General features: G+C 39.9%; 2 protein-coding genes and 1 long non-coding RNA gene across 3 annotated transcripts in view; all 3 read left to right on the forward strand.

Moving 5' to 3' along the window:
* The window catches only part of LOC143372282 (uncharacterized), a 394,641-nt gene that overhangs the window by 326,562 nt on the left and 44,561 nt on the right, over nucleotides 1–23,518 (forward strand). The gene's annotated exons all lie outside the window — the stretch shown is intronic.
* The window catches only part of LOC143372204 (uncharacterized), a 170,582-nt gene that overhangs the window by 112,621 nt on the left and 34,443 nt on the right, over nucleotides 1–23,518 (forward strand). The gene's annotated exons all lie outside the window — the stretch shown is intronic.
* Nucleotides 474–3,222, forward strand: LOC143372392 (uncharacterized). The gene is given in 4 exon segments (XM_076818542.1): nucleotides 474–619; nucleotides 702–1,736; nucleotides 1,739–2,108; nucleotides 2,110–3,222. Coding segments are annotated over 4 exon segments (1,842 nt in total). The 3' UTR covers nucleotides 2,401–3,222.

The raw sequence follows: 23,518 nt of genomic DNA on the forward strand, positions 1-23,518 counted from the left end.
ATGAGATATCATTTGCTATAAACCATTGATGAACCATTCTGCAGTTGTCAAAACATAGCTATAAACTCATTTGTCTAATTTTCTGTACAATAAGGCATCGCGCACTGCAGGTATAGCCTACCTGTTTTAATATCGGGTACTCGCACCCTTTCTGCGCGACTTGGGGGTTTATGGTTTTATATACTTTCAGAGGTAAAAGAAACAGAGAAAATGCGAGTGCCTGTTATTGAAGGAAAAACCCTTGAATTCCTTCTTTACCGTTTCTTCTGTCCCTTTTCATCCCTTAGCCAATAATAATAGTTTTCTTTCCCCACCTTTACACTCCCGAGTAAACGTGCCTTCAAACTAATTGATGTGAAATCAGAAATCACCGATAGCTCAAACGAGCAATACATATTGTTTTGTACCGTGCAACTAGTTGGCGTTTAATTGCATATTAATAGTGAAAAATATTGACAATGGTTACTAGAAAAATGTTGTATGAAAAATATAGTGAATTCCGTAGTAACGTGGAAAGACTAAACGATTTTGTGATCGATACGTTTCATATACCAGTTCACAATAAGGAAAAAGTGGAACGACATTTAGAGGCACAATTTCTCTCGCCATATAAGAAACGGTGGAAAAACTGTTGCCGCATTAAAAGTAAATTTCTTTTAAAGTATGAATCGTGGTTAAACGAAAATTTTGTTAAACCACAGTTCTGGGAATCGATCGAAAAGGAGGAAGATTGCTGAGCTTGAAGGAATTACATCCACTGCGGAATTAACATATGCAACAACGATTAGTTTGCGCAAAGATGGAAAGGTGGCAGCGGCGGAAATTGTGAAAGAGATCACGACAACAACTCCGACACGTGGTCAGACAGTATTGAAGAAATGGCGAGAGAGAAGCCCGAATCGAAGTTCCATGCCTGCTGAAGAAGCCTTTGGCATGATTATGTTTGAAGGTTTGAGTAGGGCTACATACAGAAATTTACGAAAACGTGCGCTTAAACACGGACATAACTTGTATCCTTCTGAGTATGCGTTATCTAAAGTACGCAAGGAAACTTATCCAGAAGACGGAATTCACATAAATGAGGAAGTATGCGAAATAACGTTGCAATCCCTCCTTAATCATACCGCCAAACGAATTATACTTTCTAAGGATTACAAGGGCAATACATCTTGCACATTAACTGTAAAGTATGGATTCGATGGAAGCTCGGGACATTCAGGGTGGAAGCAAAAGGGACTCAGTGAAGAAGAAACTGATGAGTATATCTTCCAATACTCCATGGTACCACTGGAATTAAAGGAGGATACTAGTGAAGATGTTATTTGGAAGAATCCTCGGCCATCCAGTACACGTTTTTGCCGGCCTATTCGACTTCAGTGGAAGCACGAAACTAATGAAGTTATTATAGCTGAAAAAATGAACGTGGAAGAACAAATTGCGCGAGTGACTCCATTTAAAGTTGGTGACGTTTTAATAAATTATAAGTTGCATTTAACCATGGTGGACGGCAAAGTGTGTAGTGCTATGACCGACACGAGCACTCAGAAGTGCTATTTGTGCAATGCAACCCCAAAAACTATGAACAAATTGGGTGAGCATAATTCAGAAATTTGTGAACAATATTTACAATTTGGATTATCAAATTTGCATTGCTACATCCGGTTTTTGGAATGTATTTTACATATTTCATACAGACTATGTTTTTGTTCGTGGGCTGCAACAAAAAAAGTGGGAACAATGTATTATTAGCAAAGCGCCAAAAAATGGTGCAGGAAAAGTTTTGGACTCACATGGGATTAAAAGTTGACCGTGTAAAACAATCACATGGAAATACAAATGACGGTAATACTGCTAGACGTATATTTAACAATCCTCATTTAACAGCAGAAATCACCGGAGTTAATGAAGAATGTATTACGCGGTTCTCTACAATATTAAAAGCTATTAATAGTTCTTATTCAATAAACAAAATACTATTTCACGACTATTGCCGAGAGACTGCCGAACTATACGTGAAACATTATAGTTGGTATTATATGCCAGTCAGTGTACATAAGATTTTAATCCACGGGTCACAAATAGTAGAAAATTTTACTCCGCCCATAGGCGAGTTTTTCAGAGGAGGCCTTAGAATGCCGAAATAAAAATATAAGGCAGTATCGAGAGGACCATACACAGAAGAGATCATTACTACAGGCAAATAAGGATCTTTTTCACCGGCTACTGGAATTGTCCGATCCTTATCTAGTTACAAAATACGGAATTCCCCCAAAAAAGAAGAAAGAAAATATTCCAGAAGAAGTTGGAAAATTATTAGTAATTGTGGAAGAGACGGATACGGAACTTGAAGAAGTTACAGACATGGACCTCCAGGAAGAAGATGTATCATTTTTTATGTGATTTCTGTGAATTGTTTATCGACATTAGCGTTTTTCTAGTTTTAAAATTGAAAGTTCTTATTGTTAGTTTAAAGAAAATTATAACATTGTGTTGAATAAAACCTGATATTCTTGTCGTCAGTTACTTTTGTGCCTCTTCTTATAACTTTGAGAGGTGGTTTTACCCCCTAAATATGCAAATGGGCCAAAATAAAAACACACGTATTTCTTATTTTCCGGTCCTCTAAAACATATCCAAAATCCAAAGCAATCTGAGGGAACCTCTCCTTGTAAGTCATAAAAAAGGAGACGGTTTGCTGCCTAGTTACTTTTACTTTACAATGGTTTTCGGCACCTAACACAAAAAGTTGCGCCTAGTAGCAGCTGATTCCTTTTCCATTCGATAGTATACACTTCTGCCTTCCTTATAAAACAACTTTCAGCGTGTCTCATTGTGTCTCATTTTTTATATACGTAAATTTGCAGCGAATAAAATGTGCTTATCTAAGAACGTTACAAAAAACGTTAAAAAAAATCGGAAAACGTTGATCTATGGGTCATTTTGTTCGCCTTGAAATATACTATATTGTCAACTATATCACAGATTTGTTGCAATCTTTGATGCGCCGAACACAGAAGAAATAGAACGCCCCGAGAATGGCCTAAAAAATTTTGTTCAACTTTAAACACATATAGAGCCGTCGGTAATACTTTTAAAGAAAAAACAAACTTTGACCATTATACTAGACATATTTAAGATCATTTTCATGTGTTTACATTTTCATTATCTGTCAAATCGGAAAATGAATTTATTCACAATTCCTTAGAAAACACGCCACTGTGCGGCGGGCTCCTAACGTGTTGTCGACGCTATTCGCGGCCAATGGCGCGAGTGAGAAAACCCAATGAGCGAGCGAGAGGAAACGAAACAGTTGACACGAAGTTGCTGTCGACTCTTTCGTTTCCTCTCGCTCGCTCATTGGGTTCTCTCACTCTCGTCGAAGGAGTCCAAGAAATGGTGGGGATAGTCGCCGGGCTCCTAATGCAATGTAGAAACGAGCTGGTAACGAGGATTTACTGTATTTTCGAACAGACATCATAGACCGAAACTTTAATCGAATCGAAAAAGTCGAAGATGCATCTTAAAGAGAAAAGACTGATCTTTCTATTGCTTTGTTCATGAGCTTTCCTCGATGATTTGTTCGCTTACTAGAAGCAATTAAAGTAAAAAAAATAGTTTTTACTTCAAAGTTGAATAACTCGGCCAAAAAAATCGCACAAGAAATTTGTTACTCTCTTCTTACACGGGAAAGTAGCCGCTTTCGACTGGTGTAAATGGAATTTGTGTAAAAAAAAACATACCCCCCGTGGAACATCGTAAAGTCGAAGAAATTTTTTTAAAATTGACCAAGTGCCCTTTATATCGTTATAACTTTGCCGAAAAGCGATGCAGCTGAAATCTGAAAAAAAACATCTGAAAGTAGGGATTTCACGCTTTCAAACCATATTTTCAAAATATCGATACGTCTATTTTTGCCGGAGTTATGACCATGTTAACTTGCCCCTATTTTCCAGTTCCTAGAGGTGATCCTTTAATTAATGTAAGGAGTGTATTTTTGACGATGTAAAAAATGGTAATTATGCATGAAACGGGGGCGGCAACTCCAATTTTGTTGAATTTCAGATATGTTGTACAGGGGAGAATCCTAAGTAATATGCATTATAGTATATAAATAAATTACATTTACTCCGATATGAGTGGTTCCTGCTATTGATCTCACCTCGGCTACTGATTCAATGTTTACATTTTTCAGTTTCAAGGCGATCATTGTTAATTGAACAGCGAAACGAGGTATCAGAATAGGCTTGCGACTAGAATGGGGGGGGGGGGGGTGCAGCTGCGAACGCTATAATGTACTACGTCCAATCGTAGCTGCGGCCCCCCACTCACCCAAATATAGCCCCAAGCCTATGCCGATACCTCGTGACGTATACTGAAGCATTGTAGAATATTGGTAACTTAGTGAGTTCATCTGTATCATTACCGAATCTACTAAGGATACAACTTATAAAACGTACATATATAGGGTGTTCGGCTACACGTGTGAATACATTTATGGAGTGATTCTAAGCAGAATAGACCGAAAATCAAGAATAACAACATTGTGGTTGAGGCCTTGTTTGTCAGTTATAAGCGGGTAAAAATATGCTTAAAAGCAGGCAATCCGTGTTCAGCGATGCACGCGGGGCAACACAGGCGAGGGGTCGAGCAGTGGGATTCAAAGCCATTGAAGTACGGGGTCACTCACTTCAGAGAAGCTGCGACGAAATTGAACTCTTCTTCTTTATTACTTCGTCCAAAATTGAAGGGTATCGTTGCATCACACCAGCCCAGCCTACTCGCTAAAATCCATTGTTTCCATTATATTCACAGTAGTCAATTGTGTTATCGAGACACACACGCGGACATCAAACAGCACTCTCCAAAAATATCAAATCTCTTGCACTAACCGTGTGAAAAATTTAAAAAGTGAACACAAATTTACCTGCACTGAACACGCAAAAAAATAAATTTACACGCACTCAGACCATTGAAACTGATAACTCTTAATTATTGTCAACTTCGTTATGTGTCGATGCTGGTTAAAAAAAATTAATATCAACGGAGTTAGGTTGAATATGAGGATCGACAAAACGGAAACAGTTGAATGAGTTTATTGGTATGCTTGCTTCGTTGATGTACTGCGTTCGAAAAAAATGGGTGAAACTGATGTATTCGTTGACCAACCCAAGAGAGTTCCCCTAAACTGATGCAGAGAAAGCTCAAGTATCTTCAAACTGCAATAAACAGGAATGGAAGCAACTCCGAATCTTCTGACACATCTCTAAGTACATAGTATAAAATAAGTTTCCTGGTAGGCGTCTGGTTGTTTGTTCGGGCTAATTTCGAGAACTAATGGACGAATTGTGATGCGGTGTGCACCGTTTATAGACCGTTTCTTCAGAAAGGTTTACGTGTATGAAACAGTAACCTATGAATGAAAGGAAGCCGAGAAGTGGCGATTTTAGTGAAGCATTCCTTGAGAATGGTCTATGGTCCGCCCAGTGGATGTCGAGATTAAATAGCCCGAACAAATATACAGACCCCTACCAGCGACTTCATTTTTTACTATGTAGGGATATACGTAAGCAATAGGCAATGAAGTCTATGTAAGAAAGCATTGCGTAATAATTAATGGAGGCGCCAGTTAATTTTAAAATATTAATGCTGATGTCATAGATACATGTATGAAGCCCGGGCAACGGCAGGTACTTTAAGTTAGTAGAGACATATAGGCCCGAGCAACGCCGGGTACTTTAAGCTTGTCTGGGGTTATTTGGATTGGCTAAATTGGGATACGCTACCTGGTGACGAAAATCAGTTCCCGAAAGAGTAAGTTGCTGGTTGTCGTTGCATATAGGAAGTCTGTAAATAATTAATTTAAAATTTACATTTTATTTTATTTGTGTTAAAATATTTGCGTATAAATTTTCTGCTGTAATCAAAGTACTTAGTATCTACTTTCAGTGACTGTAAAATTTCTGTACAGCACTTTTTTTTGCCTAAGACAGTTTCTATTTTATAATTATTATTTATTTCTAAAATATTATTATTCTCTTCTGAAATTAAAGGTTTATTTATTACCTTTACACAATTAAATTATCGTATATAGTGTGCTCTGCATTTATTCTAGTAAATAATCCTTTTTTAAAAATAAAAATAATTATACAGGGTGTCCGCGGCAGGACTGAACAGCTGGATATCTCCTAATGTATTGGAGATAAAAAAATAAGAAAAATATGGCGTTGCATGGTTCGAGGGGGCCAATTTATTAGGGCTCGAACCATGCAGTTCCCTATTTTTTTTATATTTTTATCGATAATACTTTAAGAGATATCGCGCTGTCCACTCCTTAGTGGGACACCCTGTATATTGCAATGTACGGCCGCTACATCTTCCAGGGCGAACTCGATACTCTTGGCAATCTCTGTTGTAAGAACGGCCGCTACCGTTTCGGGGGCGAGCTCGTTACTCTTGTAGAGTTTTTGTTCTATTGTTTTTGCTCTTCAAGACCTTGCCTCTGCTAAGTGGCGCGGCCGCTGTTGCGTTCGGGGCGAGTTCCATACCTCTGCGAAAGCAAGGTTTTATAACTCAACGATATTCAAACCTAAGAGGAGTACCAGTACCTTTTTATACTCTGAAATTCCGCCGCTACCGTTTGTGGGGTGACCTGAATCTTACTGGACAATATTTAAGCTACCTCTCGGCTGGATCATTCGCTTACAAGGGAACACCGCGAACTCGGACTCACCGATTGGAACACAACTTTGTGGGTTTTTAGAGTCACTCAAAACAAGAACAACGATGTGTTTCATTTGTGCCCTATCGCCCTTTAAACGGGTGAAAACTAACCACAAAGTTAAATTGGCATTTCCACTTTTTCGCGTATAACTCTCAAAGTATAACAGAAAAAAAATGTTTCAAACAAAAGTTTAATGGTGCAATAAGCGCTACAAAATAACGTTAACAAATTTTTTGAAAAAGTTTTTTTCTTAAAAAAAAATTTACCTCGCGTTATTTTTAACAATTTCTCCATTTACATAATAACTAAAAATATAAAGTGTTTTTCTGTGAATTCACCCGTGTATATGAATTGTATAATGCACTATCGGCTTATGGAGTTACACGATGGCAAGTACACGGTGCGCACGGTTGCGCGCTCACAACACATAGTAAGTTGCATAATAAGACTCGTTTTGTTTGCTGCAGGCCTTAATACATGTCGGTGACAAATACGATAATATTCGAAGATGCTAAAGTATATTATGTATAATTTATTACTGTTTGAGAATTAAAGCGGTTGAGCACACTGGATGAATGATACATTAGGAGCGACAGTGAAGAGGTGCACACAAAACAAATTTAGGCGGTGAAACGTAATGTCACTTTATTAAAATACTGAAGAGTCGCGTTGAGCGTGACCGATTACAATTGAGATAAGGCTCTATTGCGGTCTCACAGTAATAATATTTATCACACCGATTGAATGTGTGGGTGACGGGAAAGTGAATGACTTCTAGGTTTAGTCGTGATAATCTTTCTTTTATTATTAGACGTCGAACAGGCAACGGTGTCGTCCGTACTGTTCGCTGGTTTTGTCCTGACTGCCTTTGTGGGTTCTCGGCGCTGATCTTTTTTTGGGAATGTCGTCTCTCGCGCCGTACAGGATGTTTATACAATAACGTATGGACGACGGTTCTCGCTGCTTTCCGAGAACCCCTAAAATGCAATCGTAGCACTACGCATCAGCGCCGACATTCGATACGTCGCCGATATCGCTGATGTCGCCGATGACCAAACTACAAGCCTGGTCGTGTTGAGGCGTCGTGCTCGTTGCACGTGCCCCCACAAATGCAACGAGTGAGCGAGATACAAAATGTGGCCGCGTAGTTGCAACCACGTGGCGTCCACGCAATTATATTAATTGGCGGCGTGTGAGCGTACATTTGAGCGATTATAGAGTACTGAGCGAAACCGTGAGATTGAAACTGTGATTTGAAATACTTGAGATTGAGAGATGCAGAGATACTTCGGTGATTTCAAGAAACGCGTGAGCAAACCGTTACGGCAACGAGAAACCAAAGAGAAGTGCCGAAAAAATGACTGACTGCCGGTCGCGTGTCTTCTCGATTCTCCTAGAGCGTCGATGCGGCACGCTGATTGGCGTATAGATCGTCGATGATTGGCGGATCGCTTATCGATCTGCATCGCTGATTCGTGGATCGATCGTCGATCTATGTCGCTTTCCTGAGCACGTGAGGTGCTGCGTCGAGAGTGAGTGTGGTGGCTTTGGGAATTAATGCATTGTAATAATGTCATCGACGGGGATTACCGAATATTGCAGTTAAACCACAACCCGGGGTTGTACTACGAAAAGATCCGACTTCTTCGAGTCTTCCATACTCAATGGAGATTGGTCACGGGTATAGGGGTCGCGGAAGAATTGTCCTCGCGACCACAGACCTAACCCCAGATCAACCGGATGAAGACATTATGCACGACGTACAATTGGACGTCTTGCCCGGCCGACGCCCTTAACACGGCCCTACAACGAAAATTCCTCGACGGTAACCGTTACGAGGAACTGCTAAGCGATCGGTACCGCTGGGATTCATCGGATCCCTCAGTAAGGCCCTTTTCGGAACACTGGATAACGACGACTACTAATATTATAATAAGGAATTAGATAAACTCTATAAAAATCAAAATCATCTCGCCGAATTGTTAGGAAACCAAACTCATATTATAAAATCCGAATTCCAAGACATACACGACGAACTAAAATCTGTAACGGGTTTCGTACAAACCATGGGCGATAGAATTAAGGAAATAGCGTCGGGTACCCATCAATTAGACGAGCGTGAAACAAAATTAGAATTCGAATTAGCTTTTTCGTCGTGGACGTTCCTAATGATCAGACACGTGGACGAATATGTAACCGCGTTGATCATAATCGCAGACGCGATCACGTTCGCGAAACTGGGTATGTTACATATGGCCGTTCTCTCCCCGAGTCAGTTAGCGCAGACCTGCGAACGAATCCGCGACACCACGTCATACGAATTCCCGCTGACTACGGAAGAATTAAACTCCGAACAGCTACAAGAGGTGACCAAATTAAACGTAGCTTATTCACAAGGGCGAATTATCTTGTAACTCGACATTCCTCTGTTAGACCAAACTCCCCTCGATCTCTATTACATTCAATCGTGCCCTTCGTTCCAAGCTATATCGACCAATGTTTCTACCCCGATATCCATAAAGCCAAGAACACCTTATCTAGCAGCCAGTCAGATCAACTCTCAATATTTCATGCCCGACGAAAACTACATCACAGCATGCAGGAAACACTATCGGATGTACATGTGCGAACTCAGCGTACCACTCCGAGACCTGGAAAAAGCACCAAGCTGCGAGACGGTTGCCTTTTTAAAACCACAAAACATCAAGTGGCCTAGCTGCAACATCCAAGCTCTCCCCGGAAGTCGAACCTTCCTCACGAAGATGGTCGCAACCAATACTTGGTTATATTCCATCAAGGACACCATGGCACTGCAGGTTCAATGCAATAAGCACGCGGCTGGATATCAAGTGCTCCAGGGTGCAGGGATATTACAACTGAGGAAGGATTGTCAGGCTAAAGTCGGGACCGATCAGATCTGGGCATCCAGAGTCGACACCGAAGCAGTAACAACGATATACACCATCCATAAGCATAAACATTTCGGAAATCCTGCCGACTCTCACGGAACATCACGTGAAAATCCTGACTGACCATTAAGAAAAGGAACCTCACGGGACCCTTCAGGAATCCATGCGAAAGCAAACGCGATCGTACTGGAGGACATAGAGAGTCAGGCAAGGGAGCTGGCCACCCATCACCTAGGAAGAACTTTCGTTATCCTCCTCATTGTCTGGATTGGATACCGTTTTTGGAGGGCGCATCGGACACAACAAAATTGAGTTCAATTAATTTTTTTTCCTCCCCTTCTGCCATAGTATCATCATTATTATTATTATATTATATTCGCTTTTATTGTTTTATTCATCACCTAATTATTATATTCGCTTCTATTACCACATTATTATTATCTTTCTTTTAAATTTTAATTGTAACAATATATTATTCAATTGCTTTGGTTCAATCAGAATCGTTTATTCCCACCCTTCTTTGCGACCCCTTAGATTTAATAGCGTTAACACGTGCCAACAACCAAACGGACTCACGAGACCGTTTCGTGTCTAAGTGGGGAGGTGTTACATGGGCCCTTCTGGCCCTTCCCGTGCTTGCTGTCCGCGCATCGCTTTCCTTTGTAGACGGCGATTCAGCGGAATCGCCTAGCGCGTGGCAGTAACGTTGAGCCTAACCGTGAAGCGATCGTAAGGACAACGTAACCGTCGACGGCTGGAAGCGCGGCTTCCAAATAAGGAGCGATCGACGATTGCCGACGGGGCGGTTTTCCCCATTTGCCGACGAGAATGCGGGGCTCGGCCCCGAACCGCGATCGAGCAGTTGAGTTTAGGAGTTTAGTTTGGTGAATGAGAATCAGCGCCCAATTGAGGAAGTCTAGATCGCGTCTCAACGTCAGAGTCTATCACGCGAATCGGGCTCGGTTGATCGGGTTAAGCTAAGTGTAACTCCATTCCGAGATACCGAGAAACGGCCTCGCCGGGAGAGCATTTACGCGCTGATAGGAGCCACCGCGACCGCGAAGACGTGCGACTGATATCAAGTTCACCGACTTCCGTGTGCCACCGAGAGCACAGCGAGCGACCAAGACCTGCGCTTGGTTCAACGACACCGCGACCGAGCGGAGCGATAGACGGCAAGCGTGCCGTACGTTATCTCACAACACTGCGAGCGACACCAGAGACGAAGCGCCGTCTCCGGGTATGTTAATCAAATTTTGCTTTTTTTAAGAATATATTTTACTCTTTTATATTGTCCCTTAAACTCCGTATATCGATTGATTCAACACCCTTTCTTCTCCCCCTTTCTTGGCATGTATAGTCAAGGCGTGCTTTAGCACCTTAATAGAGCGTGAACTCGGTAAATCATTCCAACCGCTCAGGGTAATTTACAGGAAGTCCTCAGCAACGTCTTCCCGCACACGTTACCACCACTCCTGTAGGTGTTCCCCTTCCGCTAAATAAGTGGTCCTGCATAATGTTGCTGGCAACGCTGTGTAGATACAGATGTGTTAGCAGACCGAGGCGCTGGCTTTATTTCTCGGCTGCTTCGACCCCCGTTCTATCCTTCTTTTTTACGACCCATCGACAGCGACAAAGTAACCGCGAACCACCGCGAGCATCGGAGCATACTGTTCGCTGAATACATATACCTACATCGTACAAATGAAATTTCGAACCGAGGGACGAAGCCACAGAGTTTACTGAATACGTGTAACACTGTCTCCTTTTTAATCTTTTATTACTTACGAATTACCATTTGGGAATTTGGTGAAACTTGTATATGTTGTAGTCTTTAGTGATATATAAACGTATTTCAAAGGATTTTTCAAAATTTTCACAATTGTGGGAATTGACTTTTTTCATTGAATTATAACTGTTGAACTAAGAGACAGATAAGAATGGGCATTTGGGTGCTTACAGTGGGGAAATAAGAGTACCTAATAAAAATTATGACACAAAAAAAAACAATTTTAGACCATTTATTTTGAAATTGTTCTGAAGAAATGCAATTTTATACTACCAGGGCACTATTTAAAATTTTGAAAAATTAGGATATAGACCTACTTGTGCCTTTTACGGACACGTTTTCAGAAACGCGGAGACTTTAAAATTGGTCGAATGAAAATTAATTGAATGTGACGCTGCGCCGCCCAGCACCGCATCGACAGACTGACAATGAGCCGTGTGTAACGTTCGGCTGTCCGAGAACAACTGAAGCTAGTAGGTCCTCGAGAGGAGAGCGTCGTCCCCTCGAGTATAGGATAGGTGGGGGTTCGTTATTACAACTAAGGATTAAAATCCACGACTTAAAAACTTAACAATGACTTTATTTGGCAATACTTATTCTAATATTGCTTACAGTCTACGATTATATATTCTGTTTTTGGGTTTTCTATAGTTTTTTATATTTATGCTACGTGAATATTTATTAAAGTATATGTATATATTGCAGAGTTCGGCCGCTACCGTTTCCGGAGCGAGCTGAATCTCACTGGTTGAAACTTAAGCTGCCTCTAGGTTTAAGTATTCGTCAGTTAAGAGAGCGTATTCGGATCGTAGCCTTCAATGCCCTGAATGCTTTGGAATGCCTGCGCTGCGCATCGTGCGCCTCCTTTTATACTCGAAATTTGATGGCTGACGCATGCGCAGTGAGTCGCTATTTGTTATTTTGCTTTTTACTCGCTTAATACATTATATTTTATCTTGCGCTTTTGTCAGTATTTACATTAAATTATTCCTAACATCTCTATAACATTTGTTTTTTTTTAGTATTTGTTTGAATCATTAATTAATTATAATTCATGTATAAAAGTATTTACAATAATTTTGTATGGTAACGTAGAAAGATTTCGCGATAATGAAGATCGGTTTACTTTACCGGCGGTCGGTAATTATCGGTTCGGATCCGCGTGGGACGTTATACGTGCGTACTACAATATTGAACTATTTATTTATTTAATTCCTAACCTTGCGTGGCCTTGAAAGTCATTGTATACCATATGGTTGAATTTGTCGAGCCGGTGCTGGGCGACACAGCGTCACATTCAATTAATTTTCATTGGGCCAATTTTAAAGTGTCCGTATTTCTGAAAATGGGTTCGTAAAACGAACCTAATATAACCTATGTATATGCTATATGATAATAAATGTTTAGTGGCTATTTCGTTCTTTTACGCTACATTTGTGAACCTTTTATCATCTTTCCAAAACATTATTATTACGCCGCAACAGTATCATCAGGAAATCGGGTACAGCATATAGGTTATATTTTCTGTCACTTCGAGGAGAGCGGTCCACATAATAATCACGCGCGTCCAGCCTGCGCATTTGCACTAGTCCAATTCAACATCCAATACAATTTTATATATGTATATAATGTTTGTTCATAACTGCTTTCTGCATATGACGTTTAATTATTTTATAATAAGTGTATAACCTTCATGATCTGTTTCAGTGTTTTGCTAATAAAAAAATGTCTAACCTAACAAATTTCATTTACTGGCGACATCCTCTCATCTATTTTTCCTTTTCACTTGTAATTCCTTACTGCCAACGTAGAATATTATAGCATAAGTACATTTCAAGTAATTAAAATGTACAATGAATTTTCTACGTTTGCAGTACCAACAGACTTTCTGTTTAAATTTTTACAAGTACAACGCAACAGCTGAGACGTTTTTTCCGTATTCGGAATATAATACGGAAATAGCAAACAGCTCCCTCTCGCGTGCACCAGGCAGCCGCATATCTATGGGTATTACTATTTCTGTGCAGAAAAAACCTGCTGTAATACCGACCTGCCAAATCGGCCAGACCACGTGACGTGTCTACCCCCTTAACCTTCCGGTACTCGCGCGGGTGCACGGAGTGCACGGAGTTCAGTTTTTGGCTGAAAAAACCGTTTTACCGTGATCTATTGTACCCAGCACCCCTATGTATTCTTCCAGCGGACATTTTTGCATAATGCTACGTACTTGTCACGTTCAAATACAGTTTGGAAGTGTTTCTGATTGAACGAAAACGAAAGTATACCGCGTATCCTGCCGGCGAGCGCGCTCGTGTAGTCACAAGTTTCCCAGTTGTACGCCTCCGATTGCTTTGGTTTTTGGATATGTTTTAGAGGACCGAAAAATAAGATATACGTATTTTTTTATTTTGGCCTGTTTGCATGTTTAGGGGGTGAAATCACCCCTCAATGGTTTTCCAGGTATTCGCCTCCGATTGCTTTGATTTTTGGATATGTTTTAGAGGGCCGAAAAATAACATATACGTTTTTTTTTATTTTCGCCTGTTGTCATGTTTAGGGGGTGAAACCACCCCCCAAAGGTTTTCAGGTGTTCGCCTTCGATTGCTTTGGTTTTTGGATATGTTTTATAGAACAGAAAAATAAGATATACGTGTTTTTTTATTTTGGCCTGTTGTCATGTTTAGGGGTGAAACCACCCCCAAAGGTTTTCAGGTGTTCGCCTCCGATTGCTTTGGTTTTTGGATATGTTTTATAGAACAGAAAAATAAGATATACGTGTTTCTTTATTTTAGCCTGTTTCCATGTTTAGGGGGTGAAACCACCCCTCAAAGTTACATGATTTTCAGGTGTTCGTCTACGATGGCTCTGATTTTTGGGTATGTTTTAGAGGAAATAAGAAATAAGAAACAGGTATCTTTTTATTTAGGCCTGTTTGCATGTTTAGGGGGTTAAAGCTTCCCCAAGGTATAACATTTTTAGGTGATCATCTCCGATTGTTTTGGTTGTTGGATATGTTTGTCCATATGAATTTTGACTCAACAAAATTTTGTACCCCTTATGAATTTTGAGGGATGGTTTCACCCCCTAAATATGAAAACGGGCCGCTCTAAAGAAACACGTGTATCTTATTTTTCGATTCCATAAAACATATCCAAAAACCAGTACAATCGGAGGCGGAGAACTGGAAAACCTTTGAGGGGTGGTTTCACCCCCTAAACATGCAAACAGGCCAAAATAAAAAAATACGTATATGTTATTTTCCGGCCCTCTAAAACATATCCAAAAATCAAAGCAATCGGAGGCGGATAACTGGAAAACCATTGAGGGGTGGTTTCACCCCCTAAACATGCAAACAGGCCAAAATAAAAAGACACGTATATCTTATTTTTCGGTCCTCCAAAACATATAAAAAAACCAAAGCAATTGGAGGCGTACTTGTGAGTACACGGGCGCGGTCGCTGGCAAGATACGCGGTATACTTTCGTTTTCATTCAATCAGAAACACTTCCAAACTGTATTTGAACGTGACAAGTACGTAGCATTATGCAAAAATGTCCGCTGGAAGAATACATAGGGGTGCTGGGTACACTACTGGTTTTTTCAACTAAAAAGGCTGCCGGCAGGTTAATAATACGTGACCGTGCACTCAGTGCACGACGCGAGTGCTCGTGTTACAAAAATAGGCGCGAGTACCGGAAGGTTAAGACAATGACACCATCGTTGATTTCAGTAGGACACAAGTTAAGCAAAGAGGTATTTTTAATAATAGAATCGAAGTTTAGTTAGACATAACTTTTTTGCGACAGCTAGCGTCAAGGTAAGACTTAATACTAGTGGTGCATTATACCTTTCAGTACATAACCAAGCAGGTTTCAGCTGCGTAAACCTGCGGCTTTGATGTCGGGAGCATTTTTTCTATAACTTTTATCAGTATTTGGAGTATCTTGCTTTCGTTTTTCATAATATAAAAAAATGTTTAGTTTTTTATATGTGGCCGCATAGAGGACACATGTATGAAGGTCACCGATATTTTGTTAAACGGAATCATATATTTTTTAATACATCACTGGATTGAGTTAATCATTTTCTATGCAAAGTATTAACCTACTTATGTCGAAAAACTATTAGTTTAGGAGATATTTTAATTTAATCATTAATATTGATATACATATATCTCCTAAACCTAAACTAGTAGTTTTTCGACATCAGTAGATTAATACTCTTTAATAGAGAATGACGAATAGAATCGATTATTGCCTTAAACAATATGTGATTCCGTTAAAAAAAAACATTGTTGACTTTTATATGTCTTCTACATGTACACCTACAAAGAAACTAATTACACCAAATTATTCCAAAACTATAATTACATGTGCATAATTATATTCCCTTTTCGTATTTTATTTAAATTTGAAATATATTTTTTTACAAATCGCAAAACTATCAGTTTTATTTTTATTATGAATCGTCCCCAACTTTAAGTTCCTTACCTTTCCGTACCTACACCTCTCAAAACAGCATTAACGCGGATTATTGTTTCACTTTGAATTAGCCATTTTGTTTTTAGTAATTTTGACTTCAGATTTGTAATCAGCTACCTCAATAACCCTGGGATACCAAGTTTTGTATTAATTGAAGGTTTCACATTGATGCTATCATATTTTTTCCTTGATATGGGGATTTCGGACCACTGTGCAGCGGCCTGAGTCGGTCCGCGCCGAAACGGCTTACGCTGCATTTTATCGCCCGGTCGAATTCACTGGCGAGTTGTCGCGGAGGCATTACCATTAGGCCTTCTACTCAACGAGGCTGTGTGTGTTTGTGCTCGTGTCTGTCCTCCCATCGGATTCTTTAATCCGTATGCATATCATTCTTCATTCAAATATATAATTAATTTTTACGGAACATACGTACGCATGGGAAACCACAATGACACCACACATGTCGAAAACCATACAATTTCACACAGCTGAGGGCGGGCCTTTCCCTCATCCTCTTCCGGTTGAATAGCAAAACCCACACTTTTACTATACATTAGTCCATTAGTAACCAACATATAGTTTTACCCCGAACGGAGCGACCAAACCGTGGGAAAGTGCTTACACGATTCCTTACGCCGGATGTTGAGTGTACACTGTACAGTAACCGATAACTCGAACTCCTCACTCAATCTTCCGAGAAGAAAGCTAGTCTGTGCATTCCAACTGTGACCGTTACTGATTATAAGCTCATGATATTTAGCGCGACGGTCAGAGATGCGCTCAACGAGGGTTCTCCCAAAATGCTGTAAAGCATTGTTGAAACGCACCCCTGCCGTTTACACAGAGCGGGTCCGGCACAGTACGAGAACCATTGGATTATTTTGTGCGTGATTTTCCAGTGAGCCACCGCTGCGTCAGCACCGTCTTATCCTTATGACCTGGTGGCAATATATCGGGGCGACGACCGTCTCAAAGAAAAGCGTTCTTCTTTTATAAAGTTATGATTAACTACCTGGCAGGAGTACGCTGAACTAGGATTGTTTGTTATGCATACCGCGCATAAAAATAAAAATTCACCATCCGGAACGTAACAGTATCATTTGGCACAAAATTCGGTTCCAAAATCTTTAGACCTAAAAGAGGCTATTTCTTGAGTCACTCTTTCGTCGCAGCTTCTTGAGGTGAGTGACTCCGTGCGATAGTGGTTTTGAATACCACTGTCCGACCCCTCGCCTCTTTGCCCCGCGTGCACCCCTGCACGCGGATATCCTGCTTTTAAACATATCTTTAAACGCTTATAACTAACAAACGAAGCCTCAACCGCAATATTGTTATTCTTGATTTTCGTCTTATTCTGGGGTCTAGAATCGCCCCTTAAATTTATTCCCACGAGTAGCCGTATACCCTGTGTACGGAAACTGTAATCCTTCATAACTTTTTAACCATGACTTTGTATAAAGTGCATATTACTTAAGGTACTTCCCTCTGCAACATATCCGAAATTCGACAAAAGTGGAGTTGCGGCCCCTTTTTATGCATATTTAGCAAAAAAATGTTGAAGTTTTTCTGTATTTTCTATTATAAAATATTTTCCTATAATTCTTGGTCGACAGATTGCGCAAGACTGACAAAGTACATTTCCGACATTAACCAGAAACTTTTGTATGATAGTATAATTTTAATAAAAATATACGACATATATGTATTTTCTGTACCTGTCAAAACTAGAGCTCTTACTATATTCATATCCGACTACTTGAAGTACTCATTATAACTCGAACTCGATTTCGAAATCCGGATTTGAGTACTCGAGTATCCGGACCTCTCTGAATACTTGAGTATTCGGATCAGGGACAAAACTAGGTTGTAAACGGCCGAAGCAAGGCATTCTGTTTGGCGTCAACCCCCCGTCCCAAACATTTTACCAACTTGTATTGCCCACCTTAGGAGGGTGAATCCGCCCTTTACATAAAAAAGGCAAAATAAACGTGTTTATTAACTGGTTTCAAAGATATTGCAGGTACTATAATTTGTTTGCTGTTTGATAACAGATAAATAAATTTTAAATAGATACGTTTTGATTACTTTTCCATAAAATGTGTATCTCCTTTATTCCTAATGGAATAACGTAGATAATATATAAATTTGAATAAAGCCATTGATGTAGCTTTTCCAGAACTATGTATTTTCTCTATAAAGATTTCTCATTTGGCGCCCCGCGCAAATCAGCACCCGGGGCAGAGCCCCCCCCCCCCCCCTCCAGTTTCGTCACTGATTCGGATTCGGATTTTCATTCTTAATTGCTGAAATATGAAGATTTTCTTATATAGTATGTCCGGTTTATTCGTATACATGCTAGTATTTTCCCAACTATTGAAAATCGAATTGGTGGAGATGTTGTGCGTAGACAACGCCCTAGCACATATAATACATATATATACACGCATATCATATAATCCGCCGGCAGTCGCGCCTAAAAGTTTTACACGAACGGGCGCGCCGTTTACTCCGTACACGGGGGTATGTTTTGGCTGCAAAATCGTTTTACCGTGATGTATTCTACCCAGCACCCCTATGTATTCTTCCAGCTGACATTTTTGCATCATGCTATGTACTTGTCAGGTTCAAATTCAGTTTGGAACTGTCTCTGATTGAAAGAAAACGAAAGTATGCCGCATATCCTGTCGGCGAGCGCGCCCGTGTAGTCACAAGTTTCCCAGGTGTCCGCCTCTGATTGCTTTGGCTTTTTAAATTTCTATGAAATGTGAGGGGTGGTTTCACCCCCTAAACATGCAAACAGGCCAAAAATAGAAAGACACATGTTTCTTATTTTTCTGTCTTCTCAAACATATCCAAAAACTAAAACAATCGGGGATGAATACCTGAAAACATTTGAAAATGAAACAAATGAACTTAAGACATTGGTGTTCCAATCATCCGTCGCGAACATACAGCGAGATGAAGAGAAAATGGAATTTGTGCAATGTCTAAGCACATTTTGGAAAGGACATCAGAGACTGAAATTTTAACCGAATCGAAACAGTCGAAGATGCATCTTAAAGAGAAAATACTGATCTTTCTATTGCTTTGTTCATGAGCCTTCCTCGATGATTTGTTCGCTTACTAGAAGCAATTAAAGTAAAAAAAAATGGTTTTTACTTCAAAGTTGAATAACTCGGCCAAAAAAATCGCACAAGAAATTTGTTACTCTCTTCTTACACGGGAAAGTAGCCGCTTTCGACTGGTGTAAATGGAATTTGTGTAAAAAAAAAACATACCCCCCTTGGAACATCGTAAAGTCGAAGAAATTTTTTTAAAATTGACCAAGTGCTCTTTATACTGCTATAACCTTGCCGAAAAGCAATGCATCTGAAATTTGAAAAAGCTGCTGAAAGTAGAGATTCCACGCTTTCAAACCATATTTTCGAAGTATCGATACGACTATTTTTACCGAAGTTATGACCATATGAACTTGCCCCTATTTTTTGGGCTCCCGCAGGTGATCCTTTAATTAATGTGAGTAGTGTAGCTTCTTTCATGCATGAATCATGTTTATGGGGGATGGAGGGATGTGTTTTACAGGACAGAAATATAAGAAACAAGTGTCTTTTTATTTTGGCCTGTTTGTATGTTTAGGGGGTGAAACCACCCCTCACATTTCATAAGAATTTAAAAAACCCAAGCAATCGGAGGCGGACACCTGGGAAACTTGTGAGTACACGGGCGCGCTTGCCGCCAGGATATGCGGCATACTTTCGTTTTCATTCAATTAGAGACATTTCCGAACTGAATTTGAACCTGACAAGTACGTAGCATTATGCAAAAATGTCCGCTGGAAGAATACATAGGGGTGCTGGGTAGAATAGATCACGGTAAAACGGCTTTTCCAGCCAAAAACTGACCTCCATGTACTGAGTACACACGCGCGCTTGCCGGCGGGTTCACAGACCTTTTTGGTAGTTATAATTTTTTAGTTCGTTTATCGGGCACTTTTACTGTTCCGGTCGTAACGCGGAATATTGGACACTATCGGCTTGAGCGTTGAAATAATGTTTAGGCAGTAGATCTTTACGCGGCTTATCGTATTGCAATATAAACAAAAGATGAACACACATAAAGAATTCGAAGACGTTGATCGTCAAACCTGTCAAGACTTTCAAGTCTTTCAAGACGTATCGAGACTTTAAAGATTCAAGGCACATCAAGGCTCAAGACATAGACTTTCAACAGTTTAGCTTCGAAACATGTTCGAAGTGATTCGAATTTTTCGACATATACATATATGTATAGATTTGAAACGATTCGATAAGGTTCAAAACCCATTGCTAGAAACATTCCGGAGGTCGCTGCACTTAGGAGTATTTTTGATCTGGGCGGTCAAAATTATTTTTCAATTTCAGTCGGTTCTAAAGATGCTCTTAGGCTAATCCAATTAATATAAGGCATAAAAAACAGTATGATAAGGGATAAAAACTACTTTTTTTTGCAGTCCATCTTAGTTTCATTTCGGACTTGAAACACGAAAAATTATGCTTTGTTCCCTTCGTATGCTCGTCAGAGAAATCATACAATTGTAGTAGGTATTTTCCCATAAATTCTAATTTTTTGCTTATTTTACTCAAATCTTGTTGTTGTATGATGTTAAATAACAGTTTCCGCGTCATAATTCTGACATCTGCTGGTCTTAAAACAAAAGGCAAACAGTTTACAGTAAAAAAAAAAAACAACCACCTGTTTATATTTTCGTTTGTATGTATACTCATTTTCAAAGAACGTCATCTTGAAAAATCGCCAAACTCTGAAATAAAATATAGAAGTATTCGAAATAATAACAGCTTAGCTTTCTATTAAATTTTAATTCAACACTGGGATACTGCGGGAAGTACAAATATTGCGCTCAAATTTGAAAAACAAATGGAAAAAATACTAAAAAATTGTATTTATTCGAAACGCTATTTTTTAGTGAATATGAGAGCTATCGAAATAAAAAGCCAAGAAACACACACAAAAAACAATCACGTTCATATGGAAGGTGTACTAAAAGCTCGCCGAAAACGAAATGTTCACTCACAATTACGTTCTGGGAAAACCCTTGCCATGTGTAACTACATAAATATTTTTGCATTAAATAAATAGATTCCTACATATCACATTTATATTTAAATTCGGGTTGAGAACCTCTTTCTTGTAACGACGGTATAATCTCAAAAACCTATTGTAACGATGTGAGTGCTATGATCTGAGTGATAAGTTGACGGTCACCGGCCTCGATAATGCATAGCATTAAGCCGCGTATTCACTTGTGCATTCGCCCCGAATGTGCATTCAGCGCGCACCGATTTTTTGCTGGTTCGGTGTTCGGTACGCGTTCGGCGCGCATTCGGATCGATACGCTTGCTGGCGGTCCATCAAAGCGTGCATTTGGTTCCGAACAATACCATGAAATGGACGCCGCAAATTTTACTCAACCCGAAACGCGCGCCGAATGCACATTCCTGGGCGAATACACAGGTGAATACGCGGCTTTATGGGAGCGCCTCTCATCGAACGCGTCCTGGCGAGCGAGTTAACATATGACTGGACCTGTGGGAAAGATCCCTTCTCGAGAGGTGATCAGCGGTTTCTACATTGGAGCGTCTTGGAATGTACAAACCAGTCTCCCTTCTTGAAAGGACGTTTTAAAAATTTCGTGTTATACTTATTAACCATTGTACACTTTACATTCGGCGCGAGAAACCGCGAAGGCAATATTCCACACGCCCTGTCACACCCTTTGGTAAAACTACATATAAATTACTACTTGATCAAATCATAGTACACAGCTGTTTCAACCTACTTTTTTGATGTCGGAAACCACAAGTTATCTGACTTTGCATGCTTTTATCCACATGTATACTACCGTAAACTGGGGGAACATTGGCAGCACGGGATAACATTGGCATACCCCGGAATTACATTGTTTTACGTCAGATTAGTGAAACTTAACCTGTTAATGCTATTTATATGTAATGCTATTAATGCTATTAAGATGTAAAAAATAAAATAAACTAAACAAATTTAAGTGTCAATGTATCTTATTGGCTTCAGATTAGTAAAACTGAACCCGTTAATGGTATCTGTATGATGTGCCAATATTACCCTGGTACACTAACGTTTTTAGCATACATTAAAGAAGGAAAAGGACAAAAATTTTATGCATTTTGACACTTGTAGTACAATCACAAAAAATGCAATGTTGTGATAGGATACTTAAAGCAAATGTAAACATGTTAATTTTTAAATTATATAACAAAATGTTTCAAAAACCTCTGTCTCTGTTCCCCCAGTTTACGGTACTGTGGTTTCTTGTGTGTGTTTTTCTGTCTAATTCTATGTATATAATAGGCGTCCAGGTATGGATATGATTGTGAAATTATTGAAAACATTATATTTCTGAGTGACGGAACTGTGTATGCGGAGGCGGTCACGCGCATACACAACATTGTTAAGGAGAAGGCTCAATGGCAGCACCTTCGCAACAAAGTCACTATTGAATTCGTACAGCGCAATAAAATGCAGCGTGAGCCCTTTTTGGAGCGGACCCATCCTTGACGTTTTCAAGGGTGTGAAGTTGCGACACTTTTCGAAATTAAATTGCGGGGTGCTTTTCATAGGTCCGCGAAATGCAATTTATTGGGATACAATTTTCACCATTACCCTTGTGAATGTGTTAGGAAAAAGGACTCAGTTTCGCATAGATATTTCGTACCATTTTCAATTATAAGTTTAGTGTATTTACTTTATTTGAGTGTGGTTGATACACCTTGTATTGGAAATATCATTTTCTAAACCTTGTTGCATTTGTAGCGGCCATCGGTACGACCAAATATGAACATTTGGCGTGCAAATTGTCGGCATGGTTTATGACACGCACGTCAGCAAAACTATTTTTGAGTAAGCCGCTTTCCGTTCCTTTCGTGATTGAATTTTGAACAAAGCATGCTTTCCTTCGAGACTTTCGTTTACGGCCTCAATAATTATTGCGGGTATCATAAACCTCGAGTTTCCGAAGAGCCCACGATGCGAGGCCGGGCGGCCTGCGACCGGACACGTCACGCGTCTTGGGGGCCTGGGGGAAATCCCGCTGCATTGCCAGGAGTATTTCTCCCGCCAAATCTCACCCGCGTTATGGTGGAAGCGCGCCGAAGACGCGCGAAATAGGTGGCGCGATTTTGGGCCTGAAAGGTACCGATTGGTTGACACCGGCATTGGGTCAACCAATTAGGAAGTATTTTTTAGTCGCGCGTGCTTGCCGGAATATGTGCGTCCGGTAGACATCAGTCTTCGCCCACACCTTGACTAGAGCTAACATCTGGTCCACAATTTGACTCTGAAATAAAGGCTACAAAACAGAACTACTGTGTGATTTCTATAAGGGAACTTAGACAATTCATATTCCTTTACATTGATATACTTATCTTGACCTACTTCTTCCCTTCATCCTTGACCGCAATAAATTAGAACGTAATTTTTGTTTACTAATCATTTCCCTTTCTTCAACTTAAATGTTCAAACTTAATAAGGATTATTAAACTATCTATAAAACCTATTTCTCTATGTCTCGTCGATAAATGCGTAT

This window comes from Andrena cerasifolii, chromosome 8, assembly GCF_050908995.1.
Source record: "Andrena cerasifolii isolate SP2316 chromosome 8, iyAndCera1_principal, whole genome shotgun sequence".
NCBI lineage: Eukaryota > Metazoa > Arthropoda > Insecta > Hymenoptera > Andrenidae > Andrena > Andrena cerasifolii.